The 20,646-nt window shown below is 41.5% G+C and overlaps 2 protein-coding genes across 5 annotated transcripts in view; one reads left to right on the top strand and one right to left on the bottom strand.

The window, feature by feature from the left end:
- The window catches only part of LOC142761650 (uncharacterized), a 272,706-nt gene that overhangs the window by 180,316 nt on the left and 71,744 nt on the right, over positions 1-20,646 (bottom strand). The gene's annotated exons all lie outside the window — the stretch shown is intronic.
- Positions 13,255-20,646, top strand: part of LOC119185812 (pancreatic alpha-amylase) — a 40,189-nt gene continuing 32,797 nt past the window's right edge. The window contains exon 1 of the mRNA XM_075884014.1: positions 13,255-13,689. Within this exon, the coding sequence (XP_075740129.1) occupies positions 13,498-13,689 (192 nt within the window). The 5' untranslated portion in view covers positions 13,255-13,497. The remainder of the gene's footprint in view (positions 13,690-20,646) is intronic.

Genomic DNA, 20,646 nt, shown 5'->3' with positions numbered 1-20,646 from the left:
CTCACGTGTAAGTGATCCATGGTTCACTCGCGATGTAAAGACATGCATTAACAGGAAGAAAAGCGCTTATCGAAAAGCAAGCCAGTCAGATAAGCCAGACGACTGGCAAAATTATAAAGAAATCTCGAAACAAACAGAAAAAGTATTTATTGTTGAAAAAAAAATAAATATTTCAACTACACTCTACCAAACTTGTTAAAAACAGATCGAAAAAGGCTTTTGGAATGTTGTTAAGCCCAAACAAGATCGGTTGGTGCAATCTATGTTAGGTGCCGACGGCGACATGCTAACATTAGATGAGTGTGCCGAGTAATTTACCAAGTACTTTGCTGGAATATACACAGATGAAGATCCTATTATACTTCCTTGACCCTTCTGCAACCAGCCATTCCATTTAGCTTTCCATAATTTATTATGTCCTCCTGCGGTGTAAAACACGCTATTGACCGCTTACTGTTCAAGACCAACCCAAGCCCGGATGGAATGAGTGCTAAACTTTTAAAATAACTAGTCACATTTCAGCAATTGTACTTTCATTATTATTCCCACAGTCACTTGACTCTGGATGCGTACCAGAAGACTGGAAAATAGCTCATGTTCTGCCCATACCTAAGAGTGGTGATAACACTGTCTTCAATACCTACCGTCCTATATCATTGACCCCAATTAGTTGTAAATTGCTAGAACACATATTCTACACAAAAATAATGGCGCATCTCAACCGAAATAATCTGCTCATAAATAATCAGCATGGTTTCTGTCCGAAACTCTCATGCCAAACACAGCTTTACGAGTTGGTAACAGACATTCACATCTCACTGCGCTCGTCTTTTATTGTTGACAGAATTTTATTGACTTTTCAAATACCTTCGACCGCATTCCTCATAAATGACTAACACTAAAAATACGCAATCTCGATCTTGATCATGAAGCAACACGATGGCTTGAGGAATTTCTAAATTATTTTTCTCAGGTGGTTCAAATAAATCATTATATATCCAGTCCAACACTTGTCAAGTCTGGTGTTCCTCAAGGAACAATCATATGTCCGCTTTTTTCATATATAATAATGACATAACATCAAATATTAGTTCAACATTTCAACTTTTTGCAGACGATTGCACTATATACAGAAAAATAGCAGGTCTTAACGGCATTATAGCTCTACAATTCGACCTTCATAAGCTAACACAATGGTGCAGCAGATGGCAGATGCAAATTAATGTAGAAAAGACTGAACACTTGGCATTCAGTTCTGCTTTGAAAGCACAATGTAATGCTTGTGTACTAAACGATAATATAGTAGACTCAGTTACAACGGTAAAATACCTCGGTGTCCTTATGAATGCAGGACTAACATGGACTGACCACATAGAACACATTACTTGTAAAGCACACAAAAAACTAGGATTTCTGAAACGACGTTTATATCTAGCCGAGAGGGACACCAGGCTTCAAGCATATAATTTTCTTGTGCGCCCTTCACTGGAATATGCATCAATCATTTGGCATACCCACGAGATCACACTTACTAATCTACTAGAAGCCGTTCAGAATAAAGCAGCTCAGTTCATCTTATCATCACACTCACGATTTCAAAGCGTTTCATCTTTGAAAGCAGAGCTCAATATGCCGTACCTTGCTGTGCGCAGGCAATTTTCCAGACTATCCTTTTTTCAAACCCTGTATCACTCTAACACCTCATTTGCCTGAACGCATATTTTACCGCCACCCCATACTTCTAGTCGCACCGATCATTCTTTCAAAGTCAACCCTATTTTCGCCCGTACAGAAAAATTCAAAAATTCGCCTTTACTTTTATTGAAAAGGAATGGAATGAATGACCTTCCAAGATTGCTAAAATAACTGAGCTTTTTTGTTTATTTCAGCATTACTAACCTATTTGCAGCCCTGTTACTTTCATTCATATTTGCTTTACCTGATATATATATATATATATATATATATATATATATATATATATATATTTAAATATATATATATATATATATATATATTTAAATATATATATATATATATATATATATATATATATATATATATATATATATATATATATATATATATATATATATATATATATATATATATATATATATATATACTTGTATTAACCTGCAGTTATTCAGGCTCTGAAAAAATTGTATTCTGTTTATGTCCCCCCCCACGTAAGTAATGCCCCTAGTGAGCCTTTAGGGTACTTGAATAAATAAATAAAGTAAATAAAATATAAGGCAGAAATACGACAATATTGGTTGAAAAATAAATATATGATTTTCTACCCTGCACATTGGAGGAGTGACAAGAAAAGAGCAGGGTGTATCAGGGAACAAACGGGTGTTAAGAACATTATAGTCGAAATCAAGAACTGGTCATGGACAGGGCGCGTAGCGTGAGGGTAAGATAACCGCGGGCGTTGTCATCAGGCTGATGATTATGATGATGATTATGACTGCATACGAGGCTTGCGTAGATAGAAAAGTAAACAAGATGAAAGTTAGAGAGCAGGGACGTAAGTAAAAACACAAGCACAGAGGAGTTTAATAGTATTGAACGAGGCGAATGCTTCGCACAAACTTTCACCGCCTCTGTGGCATGAAGCTTGATCACTCAGACATCGCAAGGTTGAAGGCTCAGAAACTGACTGGTTGTCGAGGCGCGCAAACACTGCTGAGTGGGACTGTCTCTGACGGTCAGTTGAGGAGCGACCTTACAATGTTTTTACGAAGTTGACAACTGTGCGGTAACGTTGTGGAAGGGTAGAAAGCTGCGGCTGCCCCGACAGGGCGAACATTCGCTTTGATTATTCACCGCAGGCATTTCCACACGTTCAATAAGGTGCGCTCATCGCTTGAAACAAATGCTTCCGTAGGAGACTACTATTCGGCAATGAAGATGGTATTCATGGACCTCAGTCTCAGACTTCACTGGCATTAGAAAGGGGGCTATCGATAGTGCCACGCAAATATTATGCTAGCAAGGGCTGAAAGAGATCATGCACAACGTTTGACTCAGCAGCTGCGACATCTTGTTTTCATATTTGATAGATAAATACCCGCTAACACTCGAGAGGGTAGCTGGTGACAAAAATAGGGCTTACTGTGTGTGTATCTGGTAAGACAAATGAAGCTTTGCGCGCATGGTACTCGTTGATGTGCCAAGTGTGAATCATAACTCAACGTTCCTACGCAATGTCTGCAGTTTCTTCTGACACGCATGCCTTAATCGAGATTACCTACACCGTAGTATATAGGCCCATGTACAGGGCACTTCATGAAATGCGTCCAATATTATTTAAAAATTACGGAAAGGAGGCATATGTGGGCTACTTGAGGCCCTCGCATTGGGGGAGAAAGATAAGTGAGCGTCGATCAGCTGTCACGAAGTGAAGTGTATAGACTGACGGTAGATAACGGCGAGGAAAACAGTGTCGTCATTAAGGGTGTTTTCGAAGTGAATGGTAAAAGCGCAGCTCGATGCGTCGGCTTTGGTTTCACCAGATCGGTGAGCGAGAGTTCATCGCTCATCGGTGATTACCAGTTGGATCATATCCGAAATTTCAAAGTGGCTAGAAATATTCGTAGGAAGGGCTTGAATTCGCCCAGTTGACTCGACTGGCAGTTTCCGCAAGTTAATCAGTTAATTGTGCGAATTCTCATAATTACTGCAGTAATTAGCGTTTGTAAGAATTTGAAGATTGTTTCTGCCGAAGGAAAGGAAACACCGCAGGTAGCACGTAGATGCTCCTTTCTCTAATCTTTTGATAATATTGGACATATTTCCTGAAGCACCTTGTACAGGTTCCACAAGTTGTAACGGCCATGCTGCGGCAGGACAAAGCAGGATGGCCCTTTCAGCCTGACGACACCGAATTGAAATTTGTTTTGCAACATAGGTGCATTGACATAAACAACTGACGAGGCTGGCAGAATAAAAGCAGCATAGCGACAGCTTGGCTGCTGCCATATTCCAGTTTACCGACATGGCAAATTATTCATGATAGGTGTTATACATATTGTCGCGAGAGGAAACGATAGACAGGAACTCGAAGTGGATGACTGTTTACTCAGCCACAGCAGCCATTCATTTATTCACTCTTTTCTTCTGCCACCAAGACAGCGTCGCATTACCCTCTCCCCAAAGAAAAAAAAAAGAGGCATCGAATGAATGTCATTGCTTTGAAAAACTACGAAAGGTAGTTGCAAATGTGTGTGTCTATTAAGAAAAAAAGGGCGAGGTGAAAAAAAGAAGCGAGAAAAAATTGTACAATTGTCTTGAAAGCAAGTGCCATATCACAAAGTTCTTGACTTGCAGTCATCGCGAATAGTAAAGCTTCAACCTGGAGACGTGAACCGCATCCGAGGAGCTTGGTCTACGAGAACGGTGCAACGTGTCTGCTGGGACAACTTTATAGTTTACTTCTCCGATGCGATGAAGAACTCGGTATGGTCAGAAGTACCGACATAATAATTTTTCTCAACGTCCACGCTGACGTATAGGAGTCCCAATTCAGACTAGGTCACCGGGTTCGTTTATTACTGCTCTGTGGTGGGTGTTTCACCGGCGAGCATCTTGATTTTACCGCGTTAAAATGCCAAAGCGCACCAGCTGCCGGGCGTCTTCGGATCGCTGAACAAATGCATCTGCGTCCGGGGTAATCATGTCCGGCAGAGGTGGTTCCAGCATGGTGTCAGGCATTGTGGTGAGGTCGCGGCCGTAAACCAGACGAAAAAGAGCAAAGCCGGTGGTTTCCTGCAGGGCTGTATTGTATACGGGACGATATACGAGAGGATTTCTTCCCAATTTTCTGACCATTGGCGACATACATCAACAGTATTCTGCAATCGTTTTGTTAAGGCGTATGGTTAACCCCTTAGTTTGCGGGTGGTACGCAGTTGCTGTTCGGTGCATCGTGTCGCTCAGAAACAGGATCTCTCAGACCAACTGTACCGTAAAAGCAGTACCACGATCTGTGACGACGACAGTGGGAGCACCGGGGCGGAGAACAGTGTTCTTGATAAAAAAAGTCAGCCACATCGGAAGCACTTGCTCGCTGGGCGGCTTGTGTTTTGTAGTATCTGGTCAAGTAGCCGGTGGCGACCACAATCCAGCGGTTACCAGCCGTAGACCTTGGAAATGGGCCGAGTAATCTATCCCGACCTTTTCAAAAGGTGCGTGAGGGGGTCTTAGAGGCTGAACCAGACCGGCTGGTTTCGTCGTTGAATTTTCGCGGCACAGGCAAGCTGTGCATGTACTGCCGGACGGTTTTTGTAAGTTTCCGCCAGTAGTGTCTGTCCTTGATCCGCGCCAGAGTACGTGGGAAGCGAAGATGCCCTGAAGATGGCTTGTTGTGACAAGCACGCAAAATATCATCGCGGAAAGCATCAGGAACGACGAGGAGGAGAACAGTTTTCATTGGATGAAAGTTGCGCTTGTAGAGGTTGTCTTGGCGTAGACAGAAACATGACAAATCACGTACAAACTGATCTGAGGGTTGTGGGTGACGTCTCTCAAGGTATTCGACTGGTGGTTGTAGTTCTAAGTCTTCGCGTTGCTGCTCAGTTACGTTTACGGATGCGAGATTAGCAAGGCAGCTAAAGTCTTCATTCTTGTCTTCTGCAGCGATCTCGACGGGTTCGCGGAAAAGACAGTCAATGTAGGTGTGTTTCTGGCCAGACTTGTAAACCATTGTTATATTGAATTTCTGTAACCGAAGGCTTCATCAGGCGAGACGGCCCAAAGGATCTTTTAGATTCGCTAGCCAGCAGAGAGAGTATTGGTCGCTGACGATTCGGAAGGGGCGTCCGTGTAAGTATGGCCTGAATTTCGGTATGGCCCATACAACTGCCAGACATTCTTTTTCAGTCGTCGAGTAGTTCTTCTCCGCAGATGACAACGTGCGGCTAGCGTAGGCGATGACGCGTTCCATGCCATTTTGGTATTGCACGAGAATAGCTCCGAGGCCAAGGTTACCTGCGTCAGTGCGGACTTCTACGTCTGCTTCGGTGTCGAAGTGACCAAGGATCGGTGGCATTTGTAGGCGTTGTTGAAAGTCGTGGAAAGCGTCAGATTGTTTGAAACCCCAGACAAAGGCGACGTCGTCCGTGACGAGTTGTTGTGGAGGGTCAGCGATTTCTGAATATTTCGGCCCGAATCGGCCGTAATGAGCACAAAGGCCCAGAAAGTGGCGTACATCATGCTTTGTTCTCGGTATCGGTAACAAAGCAACTGCCATAGCCTTCTCAGGGTTGGGGCGAACACCACTGCTGCTGACAATGTGACCAAAAAATTTGAGTTCCTCATATTCAAAATAACACTTTTCCGGTTTCAGGGAGACCCCGGCAGTGCAAATAGCCAGAAGAACCGCCTCAAGCCGATCACTGTGCTTTAAAAGTCGTAGAAAAAACAACTACGTCGTCTAAATACACTAAACAAGAGTGCCACTTCAGGCCACACAAAACTGTGTCCACCATTCGTTGGAATGTGGCTGGAGCGGAGCACTTGCGAAAAGGGGGAACTCTTAACTCATAGAGACTGTCAGGTGTAATAAACACTGTTTTTTTTCTCGGTCCTGTTCATTTACTTCAGTCTGCAAATATCCCCTACGAACATCCATGGAAGAGAAATAACGGATGTGCGGCAGGCGATCCAAGAAGTCATCAATGCGGGGAGGAGGATATACGGCTTTTTTCGTTATCTTGTTTAGTTTGCGGTAGTCGACGCAGAATCATAGTGAACCATCTTTCTTTTTAACCAGAACAACTGGCGACGCTCAAGGATTAGTCGACCGTTGAATTACGTCGTCTTTGAGCATTTGTTTCACTTGATGACGGATGGCATCCGGCTCCTTCTGCGACACGCGCTAGGAGTGTTGGCGCACGGGTTTGACATTGGGATCAGTGATAATTCTGTGCTTCGTTAGAGAGGTCTTCCAGACTTTTGACGTAGTGGCAAAACATTCACTAAAAGATAAAAGGAGACTGAGGAGCCTTGCCCTCTTAGGTTGTTCTAACTAGCTATTGATGTTGAGGCGACTAGTCACGTCAATATCGCAGCTATTCTCAGTCGAGATCGTCGTAATAAAAGGGAAGGCGTCCAAATCATCTTACGCCACCAAGTGAACTATGGTTGTGCCTTTCGCAAAATGCCCGTATTTGCCACTGAAGTTCGTAACTAAAAGCATAGTCTGGTCATTTCGGAGTTGAACGAGACTTCGAGCAATGGCAATTTCCCGATCAAGCAATAACGTGAGGTCACCTTCGGCGATCTCCATAACTGACTGCTACCCGTGGACACTCAACAAGGATGAGGGTACTACTGCGAGGTGACAACGGGACGAAATCATCAACTACGCGTAAGGCCACGCCACGATGTTCGTTCTTGATGTCGAAATCTGGAGAAACACAGCAAAACTGACGAACAAATCACGAAAATTATTTATCGCTCCATACTCTTGCAGAAAATCTATGCCAAAAATAACCGGCCGACAAAAATTGGGAAGTACAAGGAATGACGCTACAAAAGCCGACGCACAAATCTCAAGTCTGGCGGTGCACCTTCCTATAGGGGATACGAGGTGTCCTCCAGCGGTGATTAGTTGAGGGCCGTAACACGCTGTCTGCACCTTGTGTAGACGGGTGGCCAATGAAGCACTCAACACTAAGTAATCAGCCCCCGTGTCGACAAGCACGGTCACCAGATACCAATCGACGGAAATGGTAATGGCAGCGGACGTTCTGTTGACGGTTTCAGAAACAGGCTTTAACGACGTGTCGTAAGGCAGCGGTGGAGGGTATTTGTCGGTTCGCGTGACAGCGGCCTCACCTCCGGACGTCGTTGTTCACAGTTTCCCCGGCGTGGGCTTGTGCCAATGACACCAAATGACCCAAAGGCGGGTCGGGGGCGGTGCGTTAATATGGACGGACGGGGTGATGGTGACCATGACTGTCGTCGTGGCGGGACAGGAGCGCGACAGCTACCTTCCAAGTAATCTGAAATTTCGTGCAGGCGCTCACCATAGCGTGAACAACGGGCATCTGGGTGGAATTCGCGTAGGCCTATTCGCAGGTAGTACCAATCGCGGAACATGTATCCTACTTCGCCACAATGGTAGCACAAAGGACGATTGTCGGGTGCAAGCCAGACAATGGACTTCCGCGGGCCAGGACGAAAATTGGTCGAGACGGTGGGCGATGGGCTGAACTTGGAAAGCGTCTGAGGGTCCGAGCAGGTGGATGAACAAAATGTGCCGTCGATGGCGTAGAGACGCGTAGGGCATCCGCGTAGAAAAGCGTGGGAGGTTCAACTTGCGATGGTGGTGAGGAATGAACGAACTGCCTGATTTTGTTACGCACAACGTCTGTAAGAGCAGCGATACTCGGAGAGGACGATGCATGAGATTTCCGAAGTCCATCGCGTACAACCTGCTGTATGAGTTCTGTGAGGACCTCCCTGTTATCACCTCCTGTTACAAGCGAGCATGCAGTGGACATGGCCGTCTAACGGTCATACTGCGACAGCCGCTGCTGAAGCATGCACTCCATAATTGTGGCTTCATGTATGAACTCCGACACAGTCGTAGGAGGGTTGCGCACAAGGCCCGTGAAAAGCTTCTCCTTTACGCCTCGCATTAGCAGGCGCACCTTCTTGTCTTCTGGAATGTGGGGGTCAGCCCGTCGAAACAGTCGCGACATCTCTTCTACAAACATAACTACGCTCTCGTTCGGCATTTGAAACCACGAAGAAGGTACCTGCTCCGCTCTCGTTTTCTGTTAGTGATTACTGAACGCTTTGCGAAGCTGACGATGGAATTCCTGTCAACTCGTGAATGAAGCTTCGTGGTTCTCGTACCACACTCTTGCCGCGTTGAAGTGCCAGCAACCAGCCAACACAAACTTGAGAAGTAGTTTTGTTTACATTATTCTGAGTTGGTGTCATCGTCGCGAAGAGCTCCACATTTCGTTCAGTCACGAGGCGTGTACGTTATTATTGATTTTTAAATTTTTCTCGGCTATGTTTTCTATTGGTGTCTCGTAGATGTTGTGTTAACCGAATCTATCACACTCATCACCTCGCCTTTGAAGTTTTCTATCAGAGGTCTTTTAAATAACTTTGCAGTTAGAAACGCACGCACGTGCCCTCATGATAAAGCGACCCTTACGTGAGTATTCCAGGTCCTCAGCCTCCGTCGTAAAACATGAATGAAAAACAAAGCAAGCTGGCAAAATAATTTCATACTTGTGGGTGAACTACCTGTGAGCAATATATCTGGTCGTGCATGCTGACGAGGCGTGTACATTGTAAAAATATCGTCGCAGAGTCAGTGCCGATGATACTGTGAAATCCTAGCCGAGATAAATTGGTTGTATGAATGCCTTCCTACCATTTGTTCAAGTAAAACAATGTGCATTTCAAAGAAGCTGTTAGTGCTACATCGTGGCTGAGGGGCTAGCGTGATAATTACTAAAGCCCTTGTATCGTCAATTGTGCCTCACCCTCGTGCTGATGCTGCGCTGTCAGCATTGGTTACTTGTTTCATTACTGGAAATTTTTCGTGTCCATAACACTCATAACCACTGAGCCCAGACAGAGTGAACAACCAAATAGAAGCATCACTCAATATTTGCCATTTTTTAACAGAGAAATAGGATAGGTGCGCGCACAGTGTGGGCACATGAAAGAGACAAGAATAGGTGTGGCACAATGACGGTGCATAATTAGGTGTCAGTGTTGCTTACACGAAGCGCACAGAGGAGTCAACAAGCCTACGCGAAATGAACGTAACCATTTGAATGTGTGCAACAAAACCACGGAGTGTGAAATTCTGGATAACTACGCCCTACATACAAAATTATCGTACACTAGTATATGTCACTCCAAGTACAAGCATACGCTACATAGGTCTCAAAAGAATGCGAGTTTCGCTAAACAATATAAGCATAGACGGGGACAATCTTTTCATAACACGAGCAGAAAACAGCAGAACCAGTAAGTGGACGAACGAGAATCATGGGCCGTGTTCTCAAACGGTCACTTTCAGGGATTAATTTTCGATATGCTTCACAAAGCTAGCACCGGATACGTTAAAGTTAGCTTCTGTTTATTTGAACCGTCACCTCATGGGCATACTCGGGCGAAAGTTGAAATGCAATTCATTTGAAGGAACCCATGCTTATGCCCTCCCCCTTTTCCTGATTATTGGCGTACAAGTATATACTAAGACTGAAGCAACATTGTTATTATTTGAAATAACGATGCAATACAAACGTTCAAGTTCAAGATAACGTCATGTGTCTTACAACATATTAGAAAATGAGCATCGTTGCCGCAAACCATAAAACGTTGCAATGCAATACAGCACTCACAAACTAGTGATCTCTTACAAGAATGCTTTCAACTGCTTTCTTCGGTGTGTGTATTTGTGGAGATTTGTTTTTTCAAATTTTGTTCCAGTACATTACGAAGTATTTATTGTCACATTCATTGGGACGAAACATAATGCTCCGGTATTTTAAATTCCCATCATTTCTTTGCGTACTGAAAACCCTTTTGGCGTCTATCTGCGCATCTATCTATCTATCTATCTATCTATCTATCTATCTATCTATCTATCTATCTATCTATCTATCTATCTATCTATCTATCTATCTATCTATCTATCTATCTATCTATCTATCTATCTATCTATCTATCTATCTGTCTGTCTGTCTGTCTGTCTGTCTGTCTGTCTGTCTGTCTGTCTATCTATCTATCTATCTATCTATCTATCTATCTATCTATCTATCTATCTATCTATCTATCTATCTATCTATCTATCTATCTATCTATCTATCTATCTATCTATCTATCTATCTATCTATCTATCTATTATCTATCTATCTATTATCTATCTATCTATCTATCTATCTATCTATCTATCTATCTATCTATCTATCTATCTATCTATCTATCTATCTATCTATCTATCTATCTATCTATCTATCTATCTAGCCGCCTACGACTTTTAGCTCTCTTAGCTCTTTAGTTAATGGTATCGATGCCGTATTCACATGGTTAATTTTAACTCTTCAGTGTAAAAAAAAAGGCTTAAATAGGCAGCGCTGACCGAACGAATGCAAACATCAGGAATCTAATCCTAGCATTCTTTGTGGCGATCAAATATTCTATCACACAGCCACGCCAGACGTAAAAAACACTTTGCAAAGAGACTCTAATGTTCATGAAACGTCAGTTCTGGTTGCAATACCGGCTATAAAATTTTACAAACATTATATATGCACTCCTATGATCCAGCCGTCATGTCATGTTCACCTCCATTATAGTTAGGTGCCATCTGCTGAGGTAGATTTGCGTAGCAGTGTTAAGGGCTACCATCCTCGTGAGTCCCAGCGCAAACACGAGTGCTTTTTGTCAGGTTACCGCTTTTGGTGTTGCTAATGTCCATGTGGATGTTGCATCATTTTGCAACTGCAAACAACCGCTAATATAAAACATATGAGTCTGTTCAGCGCGTCTGTAGGCTTTGATTTGTGCATATATGGAGCGCCACTATATAATGAATCCCTCAATAGAAATTTTAAACACATTCACGTTGCATGCGCATGCTTCGCATAACATCGGCTCACAAGGTGGCTGGAATCTGCGAAAAGTATTTTGGTTGTGAATATGTGCTTACACCCTCAATACCAAATTAAAACCTTACAGCAGCTACGCGAAGTATTTTATTTATTTATTATTTATTTATTTATTTATTTATTTATTTATTTATTTACACATACTGCAGCGCTAAGTGCGCTATGGCAGGAGTGGGTGTACAAATTACGCGGAATTTTATCAGACAGGAATGAAAATTATGTAAACAGGTAACATAATACAGATGTGTGGTTATACAGGGTCAAAAGTGCACAAACATGTGATTAACATGAATGAAAATAGAATAAAGAAACAATGAAACTCAAGAGCTACCACCAATGGCAAATAGATGACGGTATGTTACAGACGCATGTCATGGATGTCGGCTTGAAAATTGGATGATGGGCGTGAACGAATGGTACCAGGTAACGAATTTCAGTCTTGAATAGAACGGGGAAAATACTGAACTTGAACATGCTAGTTCGAGCATAGTAAGGCGTTAAGTTTAAGTTGTGATAGCTTCTTGTTGTTGACTGAGGTGCAAATTTTATGTAGTCCTTGTCATTGGAAAGTTTAACCGAAGACGTCACAATGCTATGCAAGAATTTTAATGACTCTATTTGGCGACACGAAGAGAGCAAAGTTAAGTTCAGTGAAGAAAGAGTAGAAGAGGGTGAAAAGTCGCGATCATAGCGATGACATATGAATCTCACAGCTTTTTTCTGAATTGTTTCTAACCCATTAATCTCGCACTGCTTGTACGGGTTCCAAACGACAGATGCGTAGTCTACTATTGGGCGAATGAGTGATTTAAATAAGAGAACCTTAGTTTCCTTCGGAGATTTAAATATCTGGTATAATAATGCTATTTTTAATATAAAAATATTTTTAAAATAAAAATAGGTAAATAGAGTTCGGTAGACAATTAGTGCAGCGATTTTCCGAATGCTATGATTTATCAATGCACTATGTTGCGTTACGGATGCTTCATATTTGTCGTGGTACAGTTTGAGTGCTTGGTCACTTGCTTTAGGATACAAATAAGAGCCTCGTTACTGTCATTCAAGACCTTATTAAAAGGAAGTACCTGATAAAGTCTTAATCCAATCATATGAATAATGAGAACACAAGCAATATTTGGGCAGAGGAAAACGAGTTATAACCCGGAATAGGGTCACGTCCTCGCTTTGTGTCCATTATTTCTTTTGTATTTCGAGAAGCCAGGTTGATTGTAGAGATAATGTGTCCGCCGGTTAGACGGACAGAAGCGAAACCAAGTTTTTCCTTAAGAGCTTTCAATAAAGTGAGCCAGCTGGAGGAGGTTTATCGCAAAGAAAAATAAACAAGCAGAAGAAAGCTATTTTAAATAGTTTATTATATATGTTTATTTTTCCTCTACTTCTACGATTTGGCACAAAAGAGAAGACTCCCGCCGCAGGGGTTTGCCAAATTGATAATCGTTATCGAATCACGAGGCAGAAATGCACACCCAGGTGAAGATAATATGAGTCTCTCAGTGATAACTGAGGTACGCGTGCTGCGATAAGCGCAAGCCTGCCCGCAACACTTCAGGATCCCTTGAAAAGGGGCGCCTGGAGAGTACGATCGCATTTTACGGCGGAATGGTTGAAGTCTCTCACTCAAAACCTAGAGACATCTGCAGGTATAGCTTGCAGATCGAAGAAAACAAAGAATAAATCGCACGTTTCTTCTCAGGATAGACGTTTGGAGAAAAAACAAAGAAACAAGTAATCAAGCAAGCAAAAACGCGTTCACAAGACGAGTTCAACATCGGGTTTTCGATCTCTGTGTACGAGTGTACAACGGCGGTGCCCAAACAAATTGATGGGGCCGTCCGAGATTACAGGGTTGACTGCTGCATTGTGGATCCTCTGCAACAGCGTCTATGGAAGCAACAAGGAGCCAAACATGGCTCCCGGTCGAAGCGTGATCGTGCATTTGTTCGAGTGGAGGTTTGATGACATTGCCGAAGAATGCGAGACATTCCTTGGACCGCGCGGCTACGGTGGTGTTCAGGCAAGTTGCTAACGCAGTCTTTCTTTCCGCCTCTCTTTGTCAGTGTATATATATATATATATATATATATATATATATATATATATATATATATATATATATATATATATATATATATATATATATATATATATATATATATATATATATATATATAGGCAGGCATGGTGGTTGAGTGGCCGTAGCGTCGCATATAGTCTAGTAGATCCTCCGTGAGCGGTCACAACGTGGTTTATTTCGACGTTTCGGCCTAGAGTCTGGCCTTCATCAGGAATTCTTGATGAAGGCCAGACTCTAGGCCGAAACGTCGAAATAAACCACGTTGTGAGCGCTCACGGAGGATCTACTAGACTATATATATATATATATATATATATATATATATATATATATATATAGATGAGATTTGGCAGACAGTATTGCCAAGGATTGTATAGGCGATGTTATTAGAACCATTGTAAATTAAATAGGAAGAAAGAAAAGTGGGTAAAAAATAACTTGCCGTGAGCAAGAATCGAACCTACGACCTCCGAATTACGCGTTCGATCTGATTAATATTGTGTCCAAACACGGAAAACAAGCGGTAAGTATACACTTCTTTCTCTTATATATATATATATATATATATATATATATATATATATATATGTTATATGTGGCCACGTATAAGCATATATGTCAGCATTATTAGCTTCCATATACCATATATGGATGTATATCTGGCGGAGTCGGTTTTCATGTAGGGGGTTATATACAGCCATATATAGCGCGATTGGCCTACAAAAGGAGTCAAATCCGGCCTTAATAAGCACGGCCACACCATATATAACATATCAAGTGGATCCTTATATGTGGAAGTGCTCCCTTATAAGAGATGAACCACGTATATATTTAGCACCATGATCACACTTTTATGCGGATTGCAATATATAACAATTTGTACACAAAGCTGGCCTGCTTTTTTTCTACAACAATAGGAGTAATAATTATATATGTTGTTTCTGCCATGCAAAATACCGAAATTTCAGGTCAGCTTTGTGTACGTGATAGTTGCAACTCAGTTGAATGCCTAAAGGCATGAGTTCGTGTAATTTACATCACACATTTTTCATGACATTTAGGTTTGAAACAATAAGTTGCAATTAATACGACGTAAATAATGTATTCGAGAGCAGACATGTTATACGAGGAAGGAATCGTGTCAGGTCACAAACGTATTGAAGTTTCCGAACCTCGCTATTAATATAGAGCAATCCTATAAGGTATTTTGTAAAAACGAAATGCACGCAACTTATATTGTTCACATTAATGCCTTGTTTGGAGTGACAGCAAGAAATAGTACTTTCAATGCACTTTTAGCTTCCACATCGGTGAAAAAAATTTCTGATTATTTGAAGGTTTTTATGGCTATATGCTCCCTTCATATAAAAAGATTTCAATGAATCCTGTTGACCCCTGATCTGCGATTGCTTTCAGTAGCCATTTCCCATAATTACATGTGCAGTGCAATGTTTAAGGGAGTACTTTCAAAAACAAAAAAGAACTTACGTGAATGCAACTTGCAGGCACTATTATGATTACATTCTATATGGAAATTGTACTAATTTGTTGCAAAAATACATCTTGCGTTTACTTTGGCTACGTATAATGTTCCTGGCTGTGCACATAGTACATTTATCGAAAATGTTATGATTGCACTAGTAAACAATTATTTTGGTGTATTTTTTGCAAGCGTCAAATGAATCTCACGTCATACACATGTACGTTAAGAAAGGTGCAACTGACTCACACGTGATACACAAATAATGAACCATGTAATGAAATGCTGAAGTTTTATAGCAACATTTACCGTAGGCTGCTGAATTCACAAAATTTCTATTTTGTGTGGGTGTGCCATTACTTGGTCGAGGTCACTAATTCGCACGTGCCATCATCAGGATTAGCTTAAACATTGCCTTGTGAACACCAATAGTATGACACATTTTTGTGGGCTGGCGTGATGCCTAAGCCAAACTCTACATTATGTAAACAGCCCCTTTCTGTGCAGGCGCGTAATGATTAAAACTGCTTGCGAACATATCCTTTCAACACCAACACTGTAGTGCATTTACCTATAAGATATGTATGCCGGTACATACCCACCAAACTGCGCGATTGCACACTCGCGCACCTGAACACTACCATTTCCTTCAATGTGGCCAGATATTTTCTACCATGTCAGAATTATATGAGTGTATTATTATTATTATTATAATTATATTATTATTGTTGCTGTTGTTGTTGTTATTGTTGTTGTATCTCGCAAAACGTCCAACGTTTCAATTACACAAGCTGTCAATACTGTGTCGTTATGTAAACTTTATGAGATCAGGGATCTTGGTGTTCTTTTTGATAGCGTGCTGAATTTTTCCTACTTGCATTAAATGTGCTGCCATGCGAGGCCTTCGTTCTCTCACTGTTGTCTCAACATCTCTCAAGAGTCCAGTTCTCCTACAGCCTTCTACAAATTGTACACCGCGATATGTCGTGCTCAACTTGAGTACTTATGCGTATCTGATTTGGAATGGCCTTGCTAAATTCAGCAGTAGCTCCACTGAGTCAGTCCAGAAATATTTAATAAGAATTTACCCCCGTCATGTCACTAGAACCCTTTCAACAGTGCTAGAATTATACATTTGCCATCACCTAACGGCCGACAAAATGGCCCTGAGCTCTTATGTCTTTACAAGCTAGTTCAGGGTCAGATATTCTGCCCTTCTCGGTTTTAATAATTTTCAAACTCCGCGTACGTTATCCACAAAGAATCGACCATTGCATGTACCTGCCAGATTCTTTCAACATTCTATCCTTTACAAAATACCCAGTCTCTCTAACGTCAACTTTTTTGATTCGTTATGTTTTTTATAGACTACAGTCATTTTTTTTGTCAGTGAGGGCTGCCATGTCCTAACGTAGATTTGCACATGCACAGATTTTTCCCTTTTCCGTCTTTCAGGAAGCAGTCGACACGGTTGTATATATTCCACATTATTTTTCAGTCCCATTTCATGAATATCTACTTTTTTATTTGTTGTTCCCATTGTGCGTTGATTTCTTTTCGACTGCTCGTTATTGCTCTATTTATTGATTTGCTTTTCTGTGGACAGTCTGTAATGTATTGTTTATTCTTGTGTTATTTTTGCGCGCGCCAGCACGAAAGACTTTCTGGTTGTTCTTTGATACGTTAAAAATAATTGATTGATTATTGGTTGTTTGAATATTATTATTATCAATATAAATGCTTGAGAATTAGGATGAAAATTTGGCTGAAACGGGTCTTGGTAGCCAGCGTACACGAAGCAGTGATTTCAGCTCCACGGAATGCCTGTCTCAAAGGTCCTGCACGTGCAGCTTTCTGGGCCCACGGGAAGAAGTTGAAGTCCACTGTCCGAAAAAACTCGCCTGGCTTCACTGCAGCTATTGGCAAAGCTACAAGGGGTGCGCACAGTGAAAAATACAAAAAAGGGCACCCACCGGAGGGGTGCGAAATTTGGAGAACGTTGTTCGAAAAAGTGTGTGTAGGCGCCCTGCAGCCCTGCCGTGGCCTACACCAGTCTGTCAACACAGCAGGAAAGAGAGTGCCGCGGCCCATTTCAAGTGACGACGAAGAAAATAGTTTGCGCAAACATTCAGTCGTATGGTAATAATATTGCGTCAATAATTGTTTAAAAATGAAACGTCGTTAGCCAATAAGCTCAGGAAAATTTATTTCTAGTGAAAAGTGCGTAAATCATTGATCTCAAGGAGTAATGTAATGTTCATTGTCAAACCTGCATGCACTGTATCCATCCGCGCCATTGTTGCTTTTTTGCTCACCGGAGTCATGGGTGCAGTGCTGATCGAGTTTGTCAATTTTCATTCCTCTTGCTCATATTTCGTGTTCAGCTACTGCTCCAAATTACACAACATAATCACGCAGCTCTCAGGAATCTACTTCGCTGTACGTGCGTGGCGAAATTGTGGACGGACGTGGAAGTGTTTTTGTGGGTGTGTGCGTCTGTACGCCGCTGGATTGGCGTTCGTCAACTTTTCGTGCAAAAAAAAAAGGACACCCATGCTTGCGGGCAAGCGTTCCTTCAAAACTGTTTCCTTAAGCAGTACGAATGGACGTGGTGGCTTTAAGGTGTGAATAGGTTATCAGGATTAACAGACTCCTTGAAAGAGAAGTGTCGGTTAAATGTTAAGGTAAGTTCATCATTTTCTTTACCTTTGCACGTTTTTCATAAATATTATGATAACTCGAAAACATAGCACATTGCATGCTTGCTGAGTAAATAACTTCATGCTAATCGTGGTTACGTCATTAGGCTTTTTTGTTTAAGCGATACGACAACACTTTCTTTTTTTTTCACTTGATCCAGACAGTGCTTTATTTAATAAAAAAAGCTACGCCAGGAAAGTGTTGGTTTCGTGCGATTGTACTTTTCATAAATATATTGATGTAAATTTACTTGTGTTGTAATTTTCTCATTTTAACGCTTGAAGAATTTCCAAGGATAAATTACAACTTGCGTAATTACAAATAAAAAACAGTTGCATATCTCAAACTCCAAGGGTGTCATGAGATTTATGAGCCCGCGTTTGAATTTGTCTTGTGTTTGAATTTATCTTTCTTCGTCAACGTTCCCCTTGTTCTTATATTTACGTGTGTTTTGATAAGGACACGCAGTTAAAACTTTGTTGCTAGTTTAATTCTTCAAAGCAAGGTGCAATGTCACGGATCCAAACGGAAAAACTTAAGAATAGCCCGTATATTTTGTTTCCTTAATCTACAATTTGGGTGATATAAGTGTAAATTTGACTGGAATGCGTACATTATAGGCAACATTATTGTTACGGATGTCGCAACATCGCGTGGTTATCTTGAGGAACTGCGCACAACCGCATACATAGTTACACAAAATAATGTGATGTCACGTTTTAATCCGTGAGCACTGTAGATAGTTTTACGCAAGGCGACAAAAAAACTGGTCTGAAGCGTTAGGGCTTGCTACTGTGTGAAAAAACAGGGGGATCATCAAGCTCCGTTTCTCATAGTTGAACGTGATAGCAGTATCGATCCTATTTCTTGTGCCTAATTCAATCACTCAGCGTGTACTCTTTATTGCATGATGCTACTTGAACAATTTTAATTGTGGAATGGTACTGTGTAATTGAGAATGTTGAAAGTGTCTCAATGAAGGTTTCGCACATGGCTGCATTTTGTGTAAAAAGGGGTAGCATAGTTTAAAGAACGAGAAATATTATGTAATTTTGAGTTGCGTGAAAAAATTAAAATACAAAAGGAAGACACCTATACAAAGCACACACTGAAGACTGAAATTTTGTTGGAGAAAACAGACATATATACGCGGTTACGAGAACTCGTGCGGTGAAAGAAAACGATTAGATGAGCAGACAGATTGTATAAATGATGTGCTTCCAGAAATGCTACCTAGGTAGCAAGCAACATAAGCGAGAGTTACGTGACAGATGAATCCCCAGCTTTGTTTGTGAAATACGCCTCTTCGATTTCCCGCGCTATACCGTGTCACTGAATCTAGCTTTAACTACCGTATCATCAAACAAGGGCGCGCAGCCACACTCTCTACAATGGGATTATTGGTTGGAGAATGGTTGTTCCTTTAGAGAAGCTTTGTGATCTACAATTATAATATTGAATCGTAAATAGTACTTCCCACACGACAGCGTAGTGCCGTACACCACACGATGTCCACACGGGGAAAGAAAATGATTACATGTCTGCTCATCTACTCATTTTTTCCACCTCACGTGTTCTCGTAACCGCATACATAAGACTGTTTTCTCCAATAAAGTTTCAGTTGTTAGTGGGCGTTGTGTCCAGGTGTCTTCCTTTCGCACTTCAAATTTTTTCGCGCAGCTAAGTTAAGATGAACTACCAATTCACCCAGCAGAACGTGCTTCTCAATATTATGTGTGCAATATGTTTTAAAACATTATGCACCCACTACGCAGTTGGGAGGGAATACACGCAGTAACGTGTGTGCGTTTTGTAATGGTTGGCTGTCTTTAGACCGTGAAGTCACGTTGGTGATAACGTGTTGTGATGCCCGATGATATTGCACGTTTGCATCATGCAATATAGCTGCGATATTAGATGTGCTGTGAAACCTGTATGCAGGACACGTGTATTTGTTAAGCATGACAGTTATTTTCCTTGCGTTTCCAACAAGAGGAAGTTATTCATGCTTTATTTTCAAGCAGATGTATAGCTGTGTGGTAGAGCACTTGCTTGCCATGCAAATGGCCTGCATGATTTCGATTATCACTTAAACCCGAAATTTTATATTTGTTTTATTTGCATTCTCTCAATTTTTCATCATGGACAATACGATTTTTCACTGAGAGCTACCGATGCCTACGCCGGAACTTCTGCAGAACAAGCTCTTTACCGCTGTTACGTCAATGATGAATTATTCGCAGAACGGAAAGTGTGTTACGTGTAGAAAAGACATTTTTAGTGTCCCATTGGCAAGAAATATCGCTAAAAGCCTCCGTTGCCACGCTCACAGAGGCCTATAGACACCAGTTTTAGCAGTCGTTCTATAGGCCTTTAGTCACAATACTTGTACATGACAAGCTTGCATACCAATCACTTTTGTCCGAACTCCTTAAAAGTTGATTATCAACTCATTCAAGTTATTCAATGCACACGCAGTTCATATGGTAAACAGCAAGTCAATATTTAGTTTTGACTCACTTTGGACCCTTCATCAACATGCCAGAAAAAGTTTTAAATAAACACACTGTGAAAAATATCTTTACGAAACTCAAATTGGTTTCTTTTATGCTATTTTTTATTGTCAAGTCGGCATTGATAAAGCGGAATATTTACTTGCACCGTGCTATGTCTCACACCGTGTTGACCATAGGTTCAAGATAAGAAAAGTTGCATGC

The sequence above is a fragment of the Rhipicephalus microplus genome, unplaced genomic scaffold (assembly GCF_043290135.1).
Source record: "Rhipicephalus microplus isolate Deutch F79 unplaced genomic scaffold, USDA_Rmic scaffold_23, whole genome shotgun sequence".
In the NCBI taxonomy this organism is placed as follows: domain Eukaryota; kingdom Metazoa; phylum Arthropoda; class Arachnida; order Ixodida; family Ixodidae; genus Rhipicephalus; species Rhipicephalus microplus.
This window is presented reverse-complemented; position numbering and strand designations above follow the sequence as displayed.